Raw genomic sequence first — 22,344 nt, 5'->3', positions numbered from 1 at the left:
CGGCTGTCGGACCATACAATCTGTTTTCTAACAATCAAGTTTGTTTTAGGAACAGATTCTGTTTCTGAATAACCGCAATTTAGGTCACGCAGAAAGCGTGAAATCAAGCGCGAAAAAGCCATTTAAGCAGTGACGAGACAGAATGTTCTAGAACAAATGTAAAACGAAAATAAAGCGTCAGACGACGAAACAAAAACATAGCCGGAAGAATTCCGGAAACGACTCTAAGCGTTAAAACTTGACAAAAACCCTAATTGCAGCTGAAACTATTACCTTTTTTTTAATAAACCATAAACTCATTAAATACCCCCCCGTCTGATCTAAAAATTGGTGAAATTTAAACCACTGTCACCAAGAGAAACAAAATGCCCCAAAAATATTTATTATTGAAAACGTTTGGTAAGGATAAGTGCAAAATAAATAGGATAGTCAAAACACTGATAGTCTCAAAAAGCTGACAGTACTATCAACTTCCCTCAAATATTTCAAGATTCTAATCTCAAAAAGATCGCTAAAGCAAACGGCAGATAAAAATAACTTAGAAACCAAATTAAATTTTTCAAAAAATAATGCTCAAAGTTAAGAATCAGAAAACTACTACAGTTAGATTTCTCATCAGTGCAATTAAGACAAAAACAACATATACTTTATTCTTCTTGTATATATGCTAGACAACATGATTTCAAACTAATTCAAAAATTAAAATAATCATAGAAAAGCAACCGAGTAATATTTAAAGGCGAAAAAATGTTTAAGAACAATACCAAGGTCGGAAAAAATACAATAAAAAGTAATAAGTAGCAATTCTGGAAAAGGCTTTCTAGTAAACTCTTAGTACTGCCTTATGTTGAATGAAATCAATTGCCAGCCAAAGAAATGACGAAAATCTAAGAAAAAGCCGAAATCATTCAATTTGTTAATAACTGAAAAAATCAATAAAACCAGTATAAATGTAGGTGCCAGGACAGAGATAGAATGACACAAGCTAGAATGTGAACAATATGGACACAATGTAAAGAACACCGTAACATAGACTAATTCTTGATTTTTGAAAGTTCAAATCAAAGTTTAAAGTTTTGAAAGTTTAAAAATCAAATTTAAAAAAACAAAATTAACACCATTTCATTTTTCAGCATTCGAGACATAGAAAACACAACGATACATCCGAGACAAAAATCTATCCTCCTGAACAGATCAAAAAGCAGAAATCAAACATACGAAACAATGAAACATTTTGCAATAAAATGTCAAAAAAACGTTTAGGACCGCATTTATAAAAAAAATTAACTAATTTTCAAAAAATTAACGCTAAAAAAATTATTGACGTTTTTATTGAAACGAAATTAAAGCCCCTCATGTTGCACAAAAAGAATATTTCTAGTAATTAAAACCAAAATACAGACAAAAAACTGAGAAAAATAGGAAAAAAAAACTACCAAAATCGGATTAGCATAAGTACAATTTCATAAAACAAAAATACATCGAGGTAAAACGAGGCATCGAGTATATGAAATGTCAACGGGAAGTTGTCATATTGACTGATTTTTGACAAAAAAACGGCTAAAAGATCCAAAAATGAAGAAAATAATAGGAAAAAAGCCAAAAATTAATTAAAAAATCAAGAAATTTATGCCAATTTTGAACTTGAAACGCGTTTTCAGGCTCTGCAAAACACTGTGCTATTAATTTCCAAGGTCTACATTTCAATATAGCATCGAATAAAAATCATTTCTACAAAAAACCAAATTACAAGCAAAAAAAATGGGCCACTTAGACGAAAAAACGGCTAAAAACGGTCATCTATATGTGCCATTCAGTCAAAAACTACTTTTCAAAGTCAAAAAGTCATTCACTAAACGCAGCGCATGATCAAAAAACTTCTCTCGCTCAGAAAAAATTAGTTCACACGGCAATTTTTCTCACTTTCGCTTTTAGGTCAAAACAGCGTCTGAACGAATAGTACTTCCGGTAAAAAAAAAAAAAAACCTTAAGAAAACCAATACTCCTCTTCGAGTCGTAAAAAACCAAGAGCACCGCAATATAGCTACGCTCAGCTTACAGCTTCGCAGCTATAAAAAAGACAGCGCCTCAATACAATTCAAATTGTTTGAATTGTAAAAAACGGAGAGAAGGCCAATAATAGCCCCAGCTATCGCTGTGCGGCTATTAATAAATGAACACATAGTTGATTAAAAACAATTAGTAGACGGCTCGACTACACCTCAATGAATGCTCGACGTTACAAAACATGAAATAAATCTGGCAGAGGAAGCCAGAAATTCAATTTTAGTCTCCAGTCTTTTTACAATCTACTCAAAGGGGTTTCTAATTTAAGTAGAAATAAGCAATAAGCAAAACTTACAATGCTTGTAAATCTCCCACTGATTTGGTCAGGCGAGTATTACTAGCAGACAGGGTACTGTTTGTCAGGACTGTTCTTTGGTTGACATAGTAGCCAGTGCTGTTTCCAGCATGTGACAGTTTGAAGTTACTCCTCAGATTTGTACTGTTGGTTGAGGAAGATAATGCATCTCTATTATCATTAAGATTGTTTTTGTTTATTGCACTCTGTTGTTCATTTTCAAGGCACGTGTCCACCAATTGGTCTCTGTTTGGGAACCTAAAATTCAACAATATCACAGTTTGTTTCGACAGGATTGCTCTTTTTATTGAGATTGATTACTCTTTTTGTCATCTTTCCATATTTTTAGAGCCCTTCAATTGCATTATTCATTTTGACATCATATAACAGCTCATCAAAAAAGACTATTTTTGTCATGCCAACATTGCACAAACCAGTATAGTAATAGTTAGGATCAGCTGAAGTCTATCTTTTAATGGCATCGTGTTCCAAATAAAGTTGTTGAAATAGGAGATGTCAAGAAAAAACGCAGAACAGTGAGCTGATCTACACAAATTTCTTCAAAAATTTCTGGTCTTACAAACTTTCTCATGACCTACAGAGTACTTTAAAAGCCACAAATGAGTCGTTAATTGTGTAGTGATAAGGATGTGGGATCGAATGATGTTGACCTGATAAGAGTGAGATGAAGTACATTTGTAGACTGTTGGATGAGTTTGACTGCCTCTGTGCGCACTCTACACTGTTGTCCATTCACAGCCTCTATCAAGTCACCCTCCTCTAGTCCAAATTTGGCAGCCTTCCCCTCCCCACTAACCTGTTCACACAGCTAAGATAACATTCTAGCATAATTAGCATGTAGCATAGCACATGAATGTTGTTGTAACAGGAGGCAGTTGATCATTAATAATGATTGAAACTAATCAATAATCAATACAAAATACACTCAGTGCAAAACCAATAATTTCCAACGCATAAACACGCCATGAAAACTTAATCCTTGTGCGGAGCATTCTTTTATTTTTCGTTTTCCTCAAATACTTCTTCTGGCTCCAATTAATAAAGCAAGCCAAAAGTACATTGATTATTATTGATAATCGTGAAATATTCGAAACTGGATTCATGAAATATGCCTTTAATTTCAATTTTCTGCTCTCAACAATTGTGAGTCTTAAAAAAGTGAAACCAGATTTGCCATTCTCTGCTTCTTGATATCTCTATTGCAACAAAAGCTTAGCAACAAAAACGTATTCAATAATTTCTCTGTAGATGGTGTTCTCTTTATCATGTGTTTACGATACGCCCCGAATCTCATCACAACCCAACTTAACAACTCTGGAAAAAGATAAACATAAACCGACTAACGCAGGAAAAATTGCTCTCGAATGACAGAGGGCACAATTTAATTCAAGGACTCGATATATTTTTCTTTATGGGTGTGAAAACTGAGTCAGATTCAGTCACATTGACGCAGGTATTAGCCACTAGGCTATCGTGGACTTGCCATCGAGTCTCTAACAGTCGGTTTTGTTTGAACATCAAACTTTATTTTGGAGTGACAGCAACTGAAATCACTCAAAAATCAAGAAGTGCGTGAAAAAGTCACTTGAGAAGTCAAAGATTATTCTAGAAGAAAAACGCAAAACGGCCTAGCGAAATATTTGCATTAAAAAGACACGTTTTCAACAATTGCTTCTCATTCGAGAGCAATTAAAAAGCTCTGATACGATAAAACGCTCAATAACACTCGCATTATGGAACTCGAAACTTTATTATTCACGATGATGAATTTATTTCAACTGTAAATAGCCATTAGCCGAAGAGAATCAAAATAGGAAAGCCACGATAAAAGTATTCTTTCCGTTTGTGCCCCCAGTACGTTCACGTTATGCACCCCCAATAATAGTTTGCACAAACGGAAAAGATCAGAAAAAGATGGACAAAAAATTGACTACGTGTTTTTTTTCTAAGTGCCCAAAGTATTCTAACTTTGTCTGCAGATCCGATAAAAGTGGCGAATACAGCCTCTCAATTGGACGAAAATAAGCTGAATACTAACACCAGTCAGCAGTATACTCTAAGAGACTTTGATACCTTAATGCACCAAATCTTTAAATAAGTCTCAGTTCCCGGGCTTTTTTAGTTTTTTACCTTGCACATTTGTTTATTTCTGAAGCAATTCAGTGATTGAAGTAAGTAAGAGAACAAAGGCAAAAATCGTGATATATATAAAGAAGCAAATCGTCTCAGGAAAGCAAAATGAGAGCTTAAGACTTTTGAAGAGTAAAATTGAAAAGAGCTAAAAAGTAATCGAGAAGTCGGTATTCTAAAGGTTAAGCTATTTTGCTTGAAAAATCTCTTTATAAAAGCCTCACTCCCAAAGGACTTTCCCTACTCAAAGTGGAGTACTTGCTTGTGGCTTTCCCGTCACACTTAAATATGCTGATCCAAAAGTGACAATAATAGCCTTTTAGTCTTCATAGGCATCAATACATTAAATTCGTAAACTGCTTGTTACTGCAGGGGCTCAAATATAGACTAATAGGAACTAAAACATCTTTTGATCTAATGTTTTCACTTTGTTATGAACTTAAAAAGCTTCTTTAAAACTACTTTAAACAGAAACTTCCCCAAGTCGACAATCGGAGGTATTCGCATAAGTAGAAAAAAATCCATTTCTTCGGAAAAAGATGCTGGATTTGTTCTAGCCTATTCTTAATCAAATTTTGTTATTGTTTTAGATTGCAATGGAACATTGCAATGTGAAGCGTGGGTTTACGTATCAAACTTTCGTCAAGAAAGGAAAATCGACCAAGTCTCTTCAATTGATTCAGTTCTTCAAGACTTATTCTATGATAAAAATTTTGTTCTTATTGGCTGAACAATGTGGTTTATAATTCTGGAATGCCAAATGAGTTTGAACTGTTAGAACAAAGATGGGATCAAATTAATCAAAAATGCCAATACATTACAGCATTAAACGTTAAGTTCTTCCGCCAAAAATACAGTTGATTGAGGTATGAACTACGGATATCTATAGCGTTTTTCGATCCATTGGCGAACAACCAAGTCCATCTAACTTTGTTAATAATGGCGTCCTCAATCTCACCCAAAATTTTTCTTTCTATTTATCCTATATCAACCAATAAATGAGTTCTTTTATAATTGTATCCCTTTAACTAATATTTAATGAAAGCTCTTTTTTTTCAAAAATTGTGCTCATCGTTAGGGTGTACGGATATTTATATCCAAGCCCAAACATTTTTTTGAGTAAATGGGTGGTTTCATCTAATACAATCCTTCCATGTTGCCCGTTTAGAAAAGCTAAAAAAAATAGAGCCAAAATTGGAATGACCTATTAAAAATGGGAACCTCTTCCGAATTCCGCAGTAGCTTTGACCACTTGTAATTGGTATTTTTACTCAATTTTTAAGGTATCTACTTTCCTTTTACTGGTAGCTATACAAACTATAGATTATAAACTATAGAAAGCGAAAGATCTAAAAATGTTTCGTTCCTTTCACCATTGGCCAATAGTCGTCCAAATAAATCCATACTCTCATCTCTTTGATAGAAAACAATCATTATGCGCATGATATGTTTTGAACGTCAAATTGATATCATGGCCCATAATGCCGTCAAACTTTGAATACCACTTAATTTTTTATCAAAGCTGTTTGAGATAAGTCTAAAAGCTTTTCAGAGCTATATCAACAAATCAATTGATGTCTTGATGGGTTCAACTATTCAACAAATTTTATTAAGAGTAATTAATTATTTAAGGCGCTCGGTGGTTTTATTTGTATTCGATAAAACTAAGAACTATCAAAAGGACGACAACCTTTCTAGTGTCAACAAAAAATGCTGTCAGATTTGCCAATTCGGTTTTTGACGCCAATCAGATAAAAGTAACAATTGCTAAAAATACGCGAAAAGGCTTTGATAGTTTCACACTATTAAACTCAAAATCAACTTTCAAAACCAAAAATTCAAAATAATACACAAACACTCAGAACAGAACACGAATAGCAGAGATAGTGACAGTGACAATAAATAAGAAGGTTGAGTTTGTGTTTAATACTTAATTGCACTACTACTCCAATACTCCAATCTTATACCCTCAAACTGCATCGGTTATTATGAAACTTCATTCCGGCGCACACACACAAGTGCCGTGACGTTCTAAATGCCAAAATCTACAAGAACAGTTAAAATTACTCTGAAGGCACAAAAGCACAATACAATTTTGAGAAAAAATTTTAACAAGATTGATGTTTCAAATTAACACTGAAGGCGTGATAGACTCACAAACAGGTGATAAAATCAAAATTATGTGAAGCCAATTCTCTGTAGCCACTACGGGATTAACATTTTTAGACGGCAACGAATTGAAAATAGGAAAAACGTTATCTCAAAACGTAAAAACATCCACCTGACGTACAAACGTTCTCATGTGTCCGCAATAATTGCTTTAATAATAAAAATGAGTTCATGAATTGCATGTAAAATTTATCTATATTTTCAGATTACATTATTTCTACAACTCTTGGTAAAATCCGGGTGCAGAATTTTGGCAAAATTTTACAAAGGAAAGAAAGGAGAAATAACGAAGTTCTTAAAGCGTTGTTAACAATAGTTGTGAATTATGCTACGCGGTAAACATAGGGGATCAACCTTTACGACGGACATTTTGCTCTCGAACTACAGGCGGGGCTATTTAATTCAAGGGCTGTTGTAGCCTAGAAAAATTTTTGCTTATGGACGCAAAAACATCTGAATAGTGTGGGATCCGAAACCCAGACCGAGGGATTCCTCGACAGAACAGTCACCACTCCGCTATCTGTCCCTTGTTTAGCTCCAATCGCTTTAGATTTAGCAACAAATTTTACTTCGCGGTGAGAGCAACGGAGGTCACTCAAAAATAAACAGAGCCGTGAAAAGGTACTTGAGAAGTCATGGAATGTTCTAGAACAAAAGCGCAAAATCGATAAATCGCAATTGTGGTGGAGTCTCGTTTAAAATGCGACATGCTGTCCACAACAACCGCTTTTCTTAACATTATAAAATTTGTTCTGTTTCTGCTACCTGCACTTCGTTATGGATAAAGTTATAGTAGATAATATAGAGTTTGTCAATTTTTTCCCCATGAACTTCGATTAGTAGCACAAAATGGATGAAAGCAAACTCAAAAATTTTGCTAAATACTTTTTGCAACGCGAATTTGACTATATTGGCTGATAATTAATGCAATTTCCAGAATAATGAAGCTCAAAAACTGCTAAAAAATGAAGCTCAAAAACTGCTAAAAAAGGAAGCTCAAAAACTGCTAAAAAATGAAGCTCAAAAACTGCTAAAAAATGAAGCTGAAAAACTGCTAAAAAAATGAAGCTCAAAAACTGCTAAAAAATGAAGCTCAAAAACTGCTAAAAATGAAGCTCAAAAACTGCTAAAAAATGAAGCTCAAAAACTGCTAAAAAAGGAAGAAGAACAAGAACACGAATAGCAGAGATAGTTACAGTGACAATAAATAAGAAGGTTGAGGTTGTGTTTAATACTTAATTGCACTACTACTCCAAAACTCCAATCTTATTCCCTCAAACTGCATCGGTTATTATGAAACTTCATTCCGGCGCTCACACACAAGTGCCGTGACGTTCTAAATGCCAAAATCTACAAGAACAGTTAAAATTACTCTGAAGTCACAAAAGCACATTACAATTTTGAGAAAAAAATTTAACAAGATTGATGTTTCAAATTAACACTGTAGGCGTGATAGACTCACAAACAGGTGATAAAATCAAAATTATGTGAAGCCAATTCTCGGTAGCCACTACGGGATTAACATTTTTAGACGGCAACGAATTGAAAATAGGAAAAACGTTATCTCAAAACGTAAAAACATCCACCTGACGTACAAACGTTCTCATGTGTCCGCAATAATTGCTTTAATAATAAAAATGAGTTCATGAATTGCATGTAAAATTTATCTATATTTTCAGATTACATTATTTCTACAACTCTTGGTAAAATCCGGGTGCAGAATTTTGGCAAAATTTTACAAAGGAAAGAAAGGAGAAATAACGAAGTTCTTAAAGCGTTGTTAACAATAGTTGTGAATTATGCTACGCGGTAAACATAGGGGATCAACCTTTACGACGGACATTTTGCTCTCGAACGACAGGCGGGGCTATTTAATTCAAGGGCTGTTGCAGCCTAGAAAAATTTTTGCTTATGGACGCAAAAACATCTGAATAGTGTGGGATCCGAAACCCAGACCGCCGGATTCCTCGACAGAACAGTCACCACTCCGCTATCTGTCCCTTGTTTAGCTCCAATCGCTTTTGATTTAGCAACAAATTTTACTTCGCGGTGAGAGCAACGGAGGTCACTCAAAAATAAACAGAGCCGTGACTCAAAAATAAACAGAGCCGTGAAAAGGTACTTGAGAAGTCATGGAATGTTCTAGAACAAAAGCGCAAAATCGATAAATCGCAATTGTGGTGGAGTCTCGTTTAAAATGCGACATGCTGTCTACAACAACCGCTTTTCTTAACATTATAAAATTTGTTCTGTTTCTGCTACCTGCACTTCGTTATGGATAAAGTTATAGTAGATAATATAGAGTTTGTCAATTTTTTCCCCATGAAGTTCGATTAGTAGCACAAAATGGATGAAAGCAAACTCAAAAATTTTGCTAAATACTTTTTGCAACGCGAATTTGACTATATTGGCTGATAATTAATGCAATTTCCAGAATAATGAAGCTCAAAAACTGCTAAAAAATGAAGCTCAAAAACTGCTAAAAAAGGAAGCTCAAAAACTGCTAAAAAATGAAGCTCAAAAACTGCTAAAAAATGAAGCTGAAAAACTGCTAAAAAAATGAAGCTCAAAAACTGCTAAAAAATGAAGCTCAAAAACTGCTAAAAATGAAGCTCAAAAACTGCTAAAAAATGAAGCTCAAAAACTGCTAAAAAAGGAAGAAGAACAAGAACACGAATAGCAGAGATAGTTACAGTGACAATAAATAAGAAGGTTGAGGTTGTGTTTAATACTTAATTGCACTACTACTCCAAAAACTCAATCTTATTCCCTCAAACTGCATCGGTTATTATGAAACTTCATTCCGGCGCTCACACACAAGTGCCGTGACGTTCTAAATGCCAAAATCTACAAGAACAGTTAAAATTACTCTGAAGTCACAAAAGCACAATACAATTTTGAGAAAAAAATTTAACAAGATTGATGTTTCAAATTAACACTGTAGGCGTGATAGACTCAAAAACAGGTGATAAAATCAAAATTATGTGAAGCCAATTCTCGGTAGCCACTACGGGATTAACATTTTTAGACGGCAACGAATTGAAAATAGAAAAAACGTTATCTCAAAACGTAAAAACATCCACCTGACGTACAAACGTTCTCATGTGTCCGCAATAATTGCTTTAATAATAAAAATGAGTTCATGAATTGCATGTAAAATTTATCTATATTTTCAGATTAAACTATTTCTACAACTCTTGGTAAAATCCGGGTGCAGAATTTTGGCAAAATTTTACAAAGGAAAGAAAGGAGAAATAACGAAGTTCTGAAAGCGTTGTTAACAATAGTTGTGAATTATGCTACGCGGTAAACATAGGGATCAACCTTTACGACGGACATTTTGCTCTCGAACGACAGGCGGGGCTATTTAATTCAAGGGCTGTTGTAGCCTAGAAAAATTTTTGCTTATGGACGCAAAAACATCTGAATAGTGTGGGATCCGAAACCCAGACCGCCGGATTCCTCGACAGAACAGTCACCACTCCGCTATCTGTCCCTTGTTTAGCTCCAATCGCTTTTGATTTAGCAACAAATTTTACTTCGCGGTGAGAGCAACGGAGGTCACTCAAAAATAAACAGAGCCGTGAAAAGGTACTTGAGAAGTCATGGAATGTTCTAGAACAAAAGCGCAAAATCGATAAATCGCAATTGTGGTGGAGTCTCGTTTAAAATGCGACATGCTGTCCACAACAACCGCTTTTCTTAACATTAAAAAATTTGTTCTGTTTCTGCTTACTTGCACTTCGTTATGGATAAAGTTATAGTAGATAATATAGAGTTTGTCAATTTTTTCCCCATGAAGTTCGATTAGTTGCACAAAATGGATGAAAGCAAACTCAAAAATTTTGCTAAATACTTTTTGCAACGCGAATTTGACTATATTGGCTGATAATTAATGCAATTTCCAGAATAATGAAGCTCAAAAACTGCTAAAAAATGAAGCTCAAAAACTGCTAAAAAAGGAAGCTCAAAAACTGCTAAAAAATGAAGCTCAGAAACTGCTAAAAAATGAAGCTGAAAAACTGCTAAAAAATGAAGCTCAAAAACTGCTAAAAAATGAAGCTCAAAAACTGCTAAAAAGGAAGCTCAAAAACTGCTAAAAAATGAAGCTCAAAAACTGCTAAAAAAGGAAGCAGATTAAGAACACGAATAGCAGAGATAGTGGCAGTGACAATAAATAAGAAGGTTGAGGTTGTGTTTAATACTTAATTGCACTACTACTCTAATACTCCAATCTTATTCCCTCAAACTGCATCGGTTACTATGAAACTTCATTCCGGCGCACACAAACAAGTGCCGTGACGTTCTAAATGCCAAAATCTACAAGAACAGTTAAAATTACTCTGAAGTCACAAAAGCACAATACAATTTTGAGGAAAAATTTTAACAAGATTGATGTTTCAAATTACCACTGAAGGCGTGATAGACTCACAAACAGGTGATAAAATCAAAATTATGTGAAGCCAATTCTCGGTAGCCACTACGGGATTAACATTTTTAGACGGCAACGAATTGAAAATAGGAAAAACGTCATCTCAAAACGTAAAAACATCCACCTGACGTACAAACGTTCTCATGTGTCCGCAATAATTGCTTTAATAATAAAAATGAGTTCATGAATTGCAGGTAAAATTCATCTATATTTTTAGATTACATTATTTCTACAACTCTTGGTAATATCAGGGTGCAGAATTTTGGCAAAATTTTACAAAGGAAAGAAAGGAGAAATAACGAAGTTCTTAAAGCGTTGTTAACAATAGTTGTGAACTATGCTACGCGATAAATATAGGAAATCAACCTTTACGACGGAAAATTTATTCTCGAACGACAGGCGGGGCTATTTAATTCAAGGGCTGTTGTAGCCTAGAAAAATTTCTGCTTATGGACGCAAAAACATCTGAATAGTGTGGGATCCGAAACCCAGACCGCCGGATTCCTCGACAGAACAGTCACCACTCCGCTATCTGTCCCTTGTTTAGCTCCAATTGCTTTTGATTTAGCAACAAATTTTACTTCGCGGTGAGAGCAACTGAGGTCACTCAAAAATGAACAGAGCCGTGAAAAGGTACTTGAGAAGTCATGGAATGTTCTAGAACAAAAGCGCAAAATTGATAAATCGCAATTGTGGTGGAGTCTCGTTTAAAATGCGACATGCTGTCCACAACAACCGCTTTTCTTAACATTAAAAAATTTGTTCTGTTTCTGCTTACCTGCATTTCGTTATGGATAAAGTTATAGTAGATAATATAGAGTTTGTCAATTTTTTCCCCATGAAGTTCGATTAGTAGCACAAAATGGATGAATGCAAACTCAAAAATTTTGCTAAAAACTTTTTGCAACGCGAATTTGACTATACTGGCTGATAATTAATGCAATTTCCAGAATAATGAAGCTCAAAAACTGCTAAAAAATGAAGCTCAAAAACTGCTAAAAAAGGAAGCTCAAAAACTGCTAAAAAAAGAAGCTCAAAACTGCTAAAAAAATGAAGCTCAAAAACTGCTAAAAAATGAAGCTCAAAAACTGCTAAAAATGAAGCTCAAAAACTGCTGAAAAATGAATCTCAAAAACTGCTAAAAAGGAAGCAGAACAAGAACACAAATAGCAGAGATAGTGACAGTGACAATAAATAAGAAGGTTGAGGTTGTGTTTAATACTTTATTGCACTACTACTCCAATACTCCAATCTTATTCCCTCAAACTGGATCGGTTATTATGAAACTTCATTTCGGCGCACACACAAGTGCCGTGACGTTCTAAATGCCAAAATCTACAAGAACAGTTAAAATTACTCTGAAGTCACAAAAGCACAATACAATTTTGAGAAAAAATTTTAACAAGATTGATGTTTCAAACTAACACTGAAGGCGTGATAGACTCACAAACAGGTGATAAAATCAAAATTATATGAAGCCAATTCTCGGTAGCCACTACGGGATTAACATTCTTAGACGGCAATCACTTGAAAATAGGAAAAAAGTTATCTCAAAACGTAAAAACATCCACCTGACGTACAAACGTTCTCATGTGTCCGCAATAATTGCTTTAATAATAAAAATGAGTTCATGAATTGCATGTAAAATTTATCTATATTTTCAAATAACATTATTTCTACAACTCTTGGTAATATCCGGGTGCAGAATTTTGGCAAAATTTTACAAAGGAAAGAAAGGATAAATAACGAAGTTCTTAAAGCGTTGTTAACAATAGTTGTGAATTATGCTACGCGGTAAACATAGGGGATCAACCTTTACGACGGACATTTTGCTCTCGAACGACAGGCGGGGCTATTTAATTCAAGGGCTGTTGTAGCCTAGAAAAATTTTTGCTTATGGACGCAAAAACATCTGAATAGTGTGGGATCCGAAACCCAGACTGCCGGATTCCTCGACAGAACAGTCACCACTCCGCTATCTGTCCCTTGTTTAGCTCCAATCGCTTTCGATTTAGCATTAAATTTTACTTCGCGGTGAGAGCAACTGAGTTCACTCAAAAATGAACAGAGCCGTGAAAAGGTACTTGAGAAGTCATGGAATGTTCTAGAACAAAAGCGCAAAATCGATAAACCATAATTGTGGTGGAGTCTCGTTTAAAATGCGACATACTGTCCACAACAACCGCTTTTCTTAACATTATAAAATTTGCTCTGTTTCTGCTTACCTGCACTTCGTTATGGATAAAGTTATAGTAGATAATATATATTTTGTCAATTTTTTCCCCATGAAGTTCGATTAGTAGCACAAAATGGATGAATGCAAACTCAAAAATTTTGCTAAATACTTTTTGCAACGCGAATTTGACTATATTGGCTGATAATTAATGCAATTTCCAGAATAAAGAAGCTCAAAAACTGCTAAAAAATGAAGCTCAAAATCTGCTAAAAAGGAAGCTCAAAAACTGCTAAAAAATGAAGCTCAAAAACTGCTAAAAAATGAAGCGCAAAAACTGCCAAAAAAATGAAGCTCAAAACTGCTAAAAATGAAGCTCAAAAACTGCTAAAAATGAAGCTCAAAAACTGCTAAAAAATGAAGCTCAAAAACTGCTAAAAAAGGAAGCAGAACAAGAACACGAATAGCAGAGATAGTGACAGTGACAAAAAATAAGAAGGTTGAGGTTGTGTTTAATACTTAATTGCACTACTACTCCAATACTCCAATCTTATTCCCTCAAACTGGATCGGTTATTATGAAACTTCATTTCGGCGCACACACACAAGTGCCGTGCCGTTCTAAATGCCAAAATCTACAAGAACAGTTAAAATTAATATGAAGTCACAAAAGCACAATACAATTTTGAGAAAAAATTTTAACAAGATTGATGTTTCAAATTAACACTGAAGGCGTGATAGACTCACAAACAGGTGATAAAATCAAAATTATGTGAAGCCAATTCTCGGTAGCCACTACGGGATTAACATTTTTAGACGGCAACGAATTGAAAATAGGAAAAACGTTATCTCAAAACGTAAAAACATCCACCTGACGTACAAACGTTCTCATGTGTCCGCAATAATTGCTTTAATAATAAAAATGAGTTCATGAATTGCATGTAAAATTTATCTATATTTTCAGATTACATTATTTCTACAACTCTTGGTAATATCTGGGTGCAGAATTTTGGCAAAATTTTACAAAGGAAAGAAAGGAGAAATAACGAAGTTCTTAAAGCGTTGTTAACAATAGTTGTGAATTATGCTACGCGGTAAACATAGGGGATCAACCTTTACGACGGACAATTTGCTCTCGAACGACAAGTGGGGCTATTTAATTCAAGGGCTGTTGTAGCCTAGAAAAATTTCTGCTTATGGACGCAAAAACATCTGAATAGTGTGGGATCCGAAACCCAAACCGCCGGATTCCTCGAGAGAACAGTCACCACTCAGCTATCTGTCCCATGTTTAGCTCCAATCGCTTTTGATTTAGCAACAAATTTTACTTCGCGGTGAGAGCAACTGAGGTCACTCAAAAATGAACAGAGCCGTAAAAAGGTACTTGAGAAGTCATGGAATGTTCTAGAACAAAAGCGCAAAATCTATAAATCGCAATTGTGGTGGAGTCTCGTTTAAAATGCGACGTACTGTCCACAACAACCGCTTTTCTTAACATTATAAAATTTGCTCTGTTTCTGCTTACCTGCACTTCGTTATGGATAAAGTTATAGTAGATAATATATATTTTGTCAATTTTTTCCCCATGAAGTTCGATTAGTAGCACAAAATGGATGAATGCAAACTCAAAAATTTTGCTAAATACTTTTTGCAACGCGAATTTGACTATATTGGCTGATAATTAATGCAATTTCCAGAATAAAGAAGCTCAAAAACTGCTAAAAAATGAAGCTCAAAATCTGCTAAAAAGGAAGCTCAAAAACTGCTAAAAAATGAAGCTCAAAAACTGCTAAAAAATGAAGCGCAAAAACTGCCAAAAAAATGAAGCTCAACTGCTAAAAATGAAGCTCAAAAACTGCTAAAAATGAAGCTCAAAAACTGCTAAAAAATGAAGCTCAAAAACTGCTAAAAAAGGAAGCAGAACAAGAACACGAATAGCAGAGATAGTGACAGTGACAAAAAATAAGAAGGTTGAGGTTGTGTTTAATACTTAATTGCACTACTACTCCAATACTCCAATCTTATTCCCTCAAACTGGATCGGTTATTATGAAACTTCATTTCGGCGCACACACACAAGTGCCGTGACGTTCTAAATGCCAAAATCTACAAGAACAGTTAAAATTACTCTGAAGTCACAAAAGCACAATACAATTTTGAGAAAAAATTTTAACAAGATTGATGTTTCAAATTACCACTGAAGGCGTGATAGACTCACAAACAGGTGATAAAATCAAAATTATGTGAAGCCAATTCTCGGTAGCCGCTACGGGATTAACATTTTTAGACGGCAACGAATTGAAAATAGGAAAAACGTCATCTCAAAAAGTAAAAACATCCACCTGACGTACAAACGTTCTCATGTGTCCGCAATAATTGCTTTAATAATAAAATTGAGTTCATAAATTGCATGTAAAATTTATCTATATTTTCAGATTACATTATTTCTACAACTCTTGGTAATATCTGGGTGCAGAATTTTGGCAAAATTTTACAAAGGAAAGAAAGGAGAAATAACGAAGTTCTTAAAGCGTTGTTAACAATAGTTGAATTATGCTGCGCGGTAAACATGTGGATCAACCTTTACGACAGACAATTTGCTCTCGAACAACAGGCGAGGCGATTTAATTCAAGGGCTGTTGTAGCCTAGAAAAATTTTTGTTTATTGACACAAAAACATCTGAATAGTGTGGGATCCGAAACCCAGACCGCCGGATTCCTCGACAGAACAGTCACCACTCCGCTATCTGTCCCTTGTTTAGCTCCAATTGCTTTTGATTTAGCAGCAAATTTTACTTCGCGGTGAGAGCAACTGGGGTCACTCAAAAATGAACAGAGCCGTAAAAAGGTACTTGAGAAGTCATGGAATGTTCTAGAACAAAAGCGCAAAATCGATAAATCGCAATTGTGGTGGAGTCTCGTTTAAAATGCGACATGCTGTCCACAACAAACGCTTTTCTTAACATTATAAAATTTGTTCTGTTTCTGCTTACCTGCACTTCGTTATGGATAAAGTTATAGTAGATAATAAAGAGTTTGTCAATTTTTTCCCCATGAAGTTCGATTAGTAGCACAAAATGGATGAATGCAAACTCAAAAATTTTGCTAAAAACTTTTTGCAACGCGAATTTGACTATATTGGCTGATAATTAATGCAATTTCCAGAATAAGGAAGCTCAAAAACTGCTACTATGAAACTTCATTCCGGCGCACACAAACAAGTGCCTTGACGTTCTAAATGCCAAAATCTACAAGAACAGTTAAAATTACTCTGAAGTCACAAAAGCACAATACAATTTTGAGAAAAAATTTTAACAAGATTGATGTTTCAAATTAACACTGAAGGCGTGATAGACTCACAAACAGGTGATAAAATCAAAATTAAGTGAAGCCAATTCTCGGTAGCCACTACGGGATTAACATTTTTAGACGGCAACGAATTGAAAATAGGAAAAACGTCATCTCAAAACGTAAAAACATCCACCTGACGTACAAACGTTCTCATGTGTCCGCAATAATTGCTTTAATAATAAAAATGAGTTCATGAATTGCAGGTAAAATTCATCTATATTTTCAGATTACATTATTTCTACAACTCTTGGTAATATCAGGGTGCAGAATTTTGGCAAAATTTTACAAAGGAAAGAAAGGAGAAATAACGAAGTTCTTAAAGCGTTGTTAACAATAGTTGTGAACTATACTACGCGGTAAACATAGGAAATCAACCTTTACGACGGACAATTTGCTCTCGAACGACAGGCGGGGCTATTTAATTCAAGGGCTGTTGTAGCCTAGAAAAATTTCTGCTTATGGACGCAAAAACATCTGAATAGTGTGGGATCCGAAACCCAGACCGCCGGATTCCTCGACAGAACAGTCACCACTCCGCTATCTGTCCCTTGTTTAGCTCCAATTGCTTTTGATTTAGCAACAAATTTTACTTCGCGGTGAGAGCAACTGAGGTCACTCAAAAATGAACAGAGCCGTGAAAAGGTACTTGAGAAGTCATGGAATGTTCTAGAACAAAAGCGCAAAATTGATAAATCGCAATTGTGGTGGAGTCTCGTTTAAAATGCGACATGCTGTCCACAACAACCGCTTTTCTTAACATTATAAAATTTGTTCTGTTTCTGCTTACCTGCATTTCGTTATGGATAAAGTTATAGTAGATAAAATAGAGTTTGTCAATTTTTTCCCCATGAAGTTCGATTAGTAGCACAAAATGGATGAATGCAAACTCAAAAATTTTGCTAAAAACTTTTTGCAACGCGAATTTGACTATATTGGCTGATAATTAATTCAATTTCCAGAATAATGAAGCTCAAAAACTGCTAAAAAATGAAGCTCAAAAACTGTTAAAAAAGGAAGCTCAAAAACTGCTAAAAAAAGAAGCTCAAAAACTGCTAAAAAAATGAAGCTCAAAAACCGCTAAAAAATGAAGCTCAAAAACTGCTAAAAATGAAGCTCAAAAACTGCTGAAAATGAATCTCAAAAACTGCTAAAAAAGGAAGCAGAACAAGAACACAAATAGCAGAGATAGTGACAGTGACAATAAATAAGAAGGTTGAGGTTGTGTTTAATACTTTATTGCACTACTACTCCAATACTCCAATCTTATTCCCTCAAACTGGATCGGTTATTATGAAACTTCATTTCGGCGCACACACAAGTGCCGTGACGTTCTAAATGCCAAAATCTACAAGAACAGTTAAAATTACTCTGAAGTCACAAAAGCACAATACAATTTTGAGAAAAAATTTTAACAAGATTGATGTTTCAAATTAACACTGAAGGCGTGATACACTCACAAACAGGTGATAAAATCAAAATTATATGAAGCCAATTCTCGGTAGCCACTACGGGATTAACATTCTTAGACGGCAATCACTTGAAAATAGGAAAAATGTTATCTCAAAACGTAAAAACATCCACCTGACGTACAAACGTTCTCATGTGTCCGCAATAATTGCTTTAATAATAAAAATGAGTTCATGAATTGCATGTAAAATTTATCTATATTTTCAAATAACATTATTTCTACAACTCTTGGTAATATCCGGGTGCAGAATTTTGGCAAAATTTTACAAAGGAAAGAAAGGAGAAATAACGAAGTTCTTAAAGCGTTGTTAACAATAGTTGTGAATTATGCTACGCGGTAAACATAGGGGATCAACCTTTACGACGGACAATTTGCTCTCGAACGAAAGGCGGGGCTATTTAATCCAAGGGCTGTTGTAGCCTAGAAAAATTTTTGTATATGGACGCAAAAACATCTGAATAGTGTGGGATCCGAAACCCAGACCGCCGGATTCCTCGACAGAACAGTCACCACTCCGCTATCTGTCCCTTGTTTAGCTCCAATCGCTTTTGATTTAGCATTAAATTTTACTTCGCGGTGAGAGCAACTGAGTTCACTCAAAAATGAACAGAGCCGTGAAAAGGTACTTGAGAAGTCATGGAATGTTCTAGAACAAAAGCGCAAAATCGATAAACCATAATTGTGGTGGAGTCTCGTTTAAAATGCGACATGCTGTCCACAACAACCGCTTTTCTTAACATTATAAAATTTGTTCTGTTTCTGCTTACCTGCACTTCGTTATGGATAAAGTTATAGTAGATAATATAGAGTTTGTCAATTTTTTCCCCATGAAGTTCGATTAGTAGCACAAAATGGATGAATGCAAACTCAAAAACTTTGCTAAATACTTTTTGCAACGCGAATTTGGCTATATTGGCTGATAATTAATGCAATTTCCAGAATAATGAAGCTCAAAAACTGCTTAAAAATGAAGCTCAAAATCTGCTAAAAAGGAAGCTCAAAAACTGCTAAAAAATGAAGCTCAAAAACTGCTAAAAAATGAAGCTCAAAAACTGCTAAAAAATGAAGCTCAAACTTGCTAAAAATGAAGCTCAAAAACTGCTAAAAATGAAGCTCAAAAACTGCTAAAAAATGAAGCTCAAAAACTGCTAAAAAAGGAAGCAGAACAAGAACACGAATAGCAGAGATAGTGACAGTGACAAAAAATAAGAAGGTTGAGGTTGTGTTTAATACTTAATTGCACTACTACCCCAATACTCCAATCTTATTCCCTCAAACTGGATCGGTTATTATGAAACTTCATTTCGGCGCACACACACAAGTGCCGTGACGTTCTAAATGCCAAAATCTACAAGAACAGTTAAAATTACTCTGAAGTCACAAAAGCACAATACAATTTTGAGAAAAAATTTTAACAAGATTGATGTTTCAAATTAACACTGAAGGCGTGATAGACTCACAAACAGGTGATAAAATCAAAATTATGTGAAGCCAATTCTCGGTAGCCACTACGGGATTAACATTTTTAGACGGCAACGAATTGAAAATAGGAAAAATGTTATCTCAAAACGTAAACATCCACCTGACGTACAAACGTTCTCATGTGTCCGCAATGATTGCTTTGATAATAAAATTGAGTTCATAAATTGCATGTAAAATTTATCTATATTTTCAGATTACATTATTTCTACAACTCTTGGTAATATCTGGGTGCAGAATTTTGGCAAAATTTTACAAAGGAAAGAAAGGAGAAATAACGAAGTTCTTAAAGCGTTGTTAACAATAGTTGTGAATTATGCTACGCGGTAAACATAGGGGATCAACCTTTACGACGGACAATTTGCTCTCGAACGACAGGCGGGGCTATTTAATTCAAGGGCTGTTGTAGCCTAGAAAAATTTCTGCTTATGGACGCAAAAACATCTGAATAGTGTGGGATCCGAAACCCAAACCGCCGGATTCCTCGACAGAACAGTCACCACTCAGCTATCTGTCCCTTGTTTAGCTCCAATCGCTTTTGATTTAGCAACAAATTTTACTTCGCGGTGAGAGCAACTGAGGTCACTCAAAAATGAACAGAGCCGTAAAAAGGTACTTGAGAAGTCATGGAATGTTCTAGAACAAAAGCGCAAAATCTATAAATCGCAATTGTGGTGGAGTCTCGTTTAAAATGCGACATACTGTCCACAACAACCGCTTTTCTTAACATTATAAAATTTGCTCTGTTTCTGCTTACCTGCACTTCGTTATGGATAAAGTTATAGTAGATAATATAGATTTTGTCAATTTTTTCCCCATGAAACTCGATTAGTAGCACAAAATGGATGAATGCAAACTCAAAAATTTTGCTAAATACTTTTAGCAACGCGAATTTGACTATATTGGCTGATAATTAATGCAATTTCCAGAATAAAGAAGCTCAAAAACTGCTAAAAAATGAAGCTCAAAATCTGCTAAAAAGGAAGCTTAAAAACTGCTAAAAAATGAAGCTCAAAAACTGCTAAAAAAATGAAGCGCAAAAACTGCCAAAAAAATGAAGCTCAAAACTGCTAAAAATGAAGCTCAAAAACTGCTAAAAATGAAGCTCAAAAACTGCTAAAAAATGAAGCTCAAAAACTGCTAAAAAAGGAAGCAGAACAAGAACACGAATAGCAGAGATAGTGACAGTGACAAAAAATAAGAAGGTTGAGGTTGTGTTTATTACTTAATTGCACTACTACTCCAATACTCCAATCTTATTCCCTCAAACTGGATCGGTTATTATGAAACTTCATTTCGGCGCACACACACAAGTGCCGTGACGTTCTAAATGCCAAAATCTACAAGAACAGTTAAAATTAATATGAAGTCACAAAAGCACAATACAATTTTGAGAAAAAATTTTAACAAGATTGATGTTTCAAATTAACACTGAAGGCGTGATAGACTCACAAACAGGTGATAAAATCAAAATTATGTGAAGCCAATTCTCTGTAGCCACTACGGGATTAACATTTTTAGACGGCAACGAAATGAAAATAGGAAAAACGTCTTCTCAAAACGTAAAAACATCCACCAGACGTACAAACGTTCTCATGTGTCCGCAATAATTGCTTTAATAACAAAAATGAGTTCATGAATTGCATGTAAAATTTATCTATATTTTCAGATTACATTATTTCTACAACTCTTGGTAATATCCGGGTGCAGAATTTTGGCAAAATTTTACAAAGGAAAGAAAGGAGAAATAACGAAGTTCTTAAAGCGTTGTTAACAATAGTTGAATTATTCTGCGCGGTAAACATGGGGATCAACCTTTACGACAGACAATTTGCTCTCGAACGACAGGCGAGGCGATTTAATTCAAGGGCTGTTGTAGCCTAGAAAAATTTTTGTTTATTGACACAAAAACATCTGAATAGTGGGGGATCCGAAACCCAGACCGCCGGATTCCTCGACAGAACAGTCACCACTCCGCTATCTGTCCCTTGTTTAGCTCCAATTGCTTTTGATTTAGCAACAAATTTTACTTCGCGGTGAGAGCAACTGGGGTCACTCAAAAATGAACAGAGCCGTGAAAAGGTACTTGAGAAGTCATGAAATGTTCTAGAACAAAAGCGCAAAATCGATAAATCGCAATTGTGGTGGAGTCTCGTTTAAAATGCGACATGCTGTCCACAACAAACGCTTTTCTTAACATTATAAAATTTGTTCTGTTTCTGCTTACCTGCACTTCGTTATGGATAAAGTTATAGTAGATAATAAAGAGTTTGTCAATTTTTTCCCCATGAAGTTCGATTAGTAGCACAAAATGGATGAATGCAAACTCAAAAATTTTGCTAAAAACTTTTTGCAACGCGAATTTGACTATATTGGCTGATAATTAATGCAATTTCCAGAATAAGGAAGCTCAAAAACTGCTAAAAAATGAAGCTCAAAAACTGCTAAAAAAGGAAGCTCAAAAACTGCTAAAAAATGAAGCTCAAAAACTGCTAAAAAAATGAAGCTCAAAAACTGCAAAAAAATGAAGCTTGAAAACTGCTCAAAAATGAAGCTCAAAAACTGCTAAAAAATGAAGCTCAAAAACTGCTAAAAATGAAGCTCAAAAACTGCAAAAAAAAGGAAGCAGAACAAGAACACGAATAGCAGAGATAAAGAAAGTGACAATAAATAAGAAGGTTGAGGTTGTGTTTAATACTTAAATGCACTACTACTCCAATACTCCAATCTTATTCCCTCAAACTGGATCGGTTATTATGAA

At 34.9% G+C, this 22,344-nt stretch overlaps 1 protein-coding gene across 1 annotated transcript in view; it reads right to left on the bottom strand.

The window, feature by feature from the left end:
* The window catches only part of LOC142351913 (uncharacterized), a 92,025-nt gene that overhangs the window by 59,334 nt on the left and 10,347 nt on the right, over window positions 1-22,344 (bottom strand). The window contains exons 2-3 of the mRNA XM_075404169.1: window positions 3,034-3,179; window positions 2,363-2,620 (exon numbers count right to left, since the gene is read on the bottom strand). Coding sequence (XP_075260284.1) covers window positions 2,363-2,620; window positions 3,034-3,179 — 404 coding nt within the window. The remainder of the gene's footprint in view (window positions 1-2,362; window positions 2,621-3,033; window positions 3,180-22,344) is intronic.

Source organism: Convolutriloba macropyga, chromosome 13 (genome assembly GCF_964194025.1).
Source record: "Convolutriloba macropyga chromosome 13, txConMacr16.3, whole genome shotgun sequence".
NCBI lineage: Eukaryota > Metazoa > Xenacoelomorpha > Acoela > Convolutidae > Convolutriloba > Convolutriloba macropyga.
This window is presented reverse-complemented; position numbering and strand designations above follow the sequence as displayed.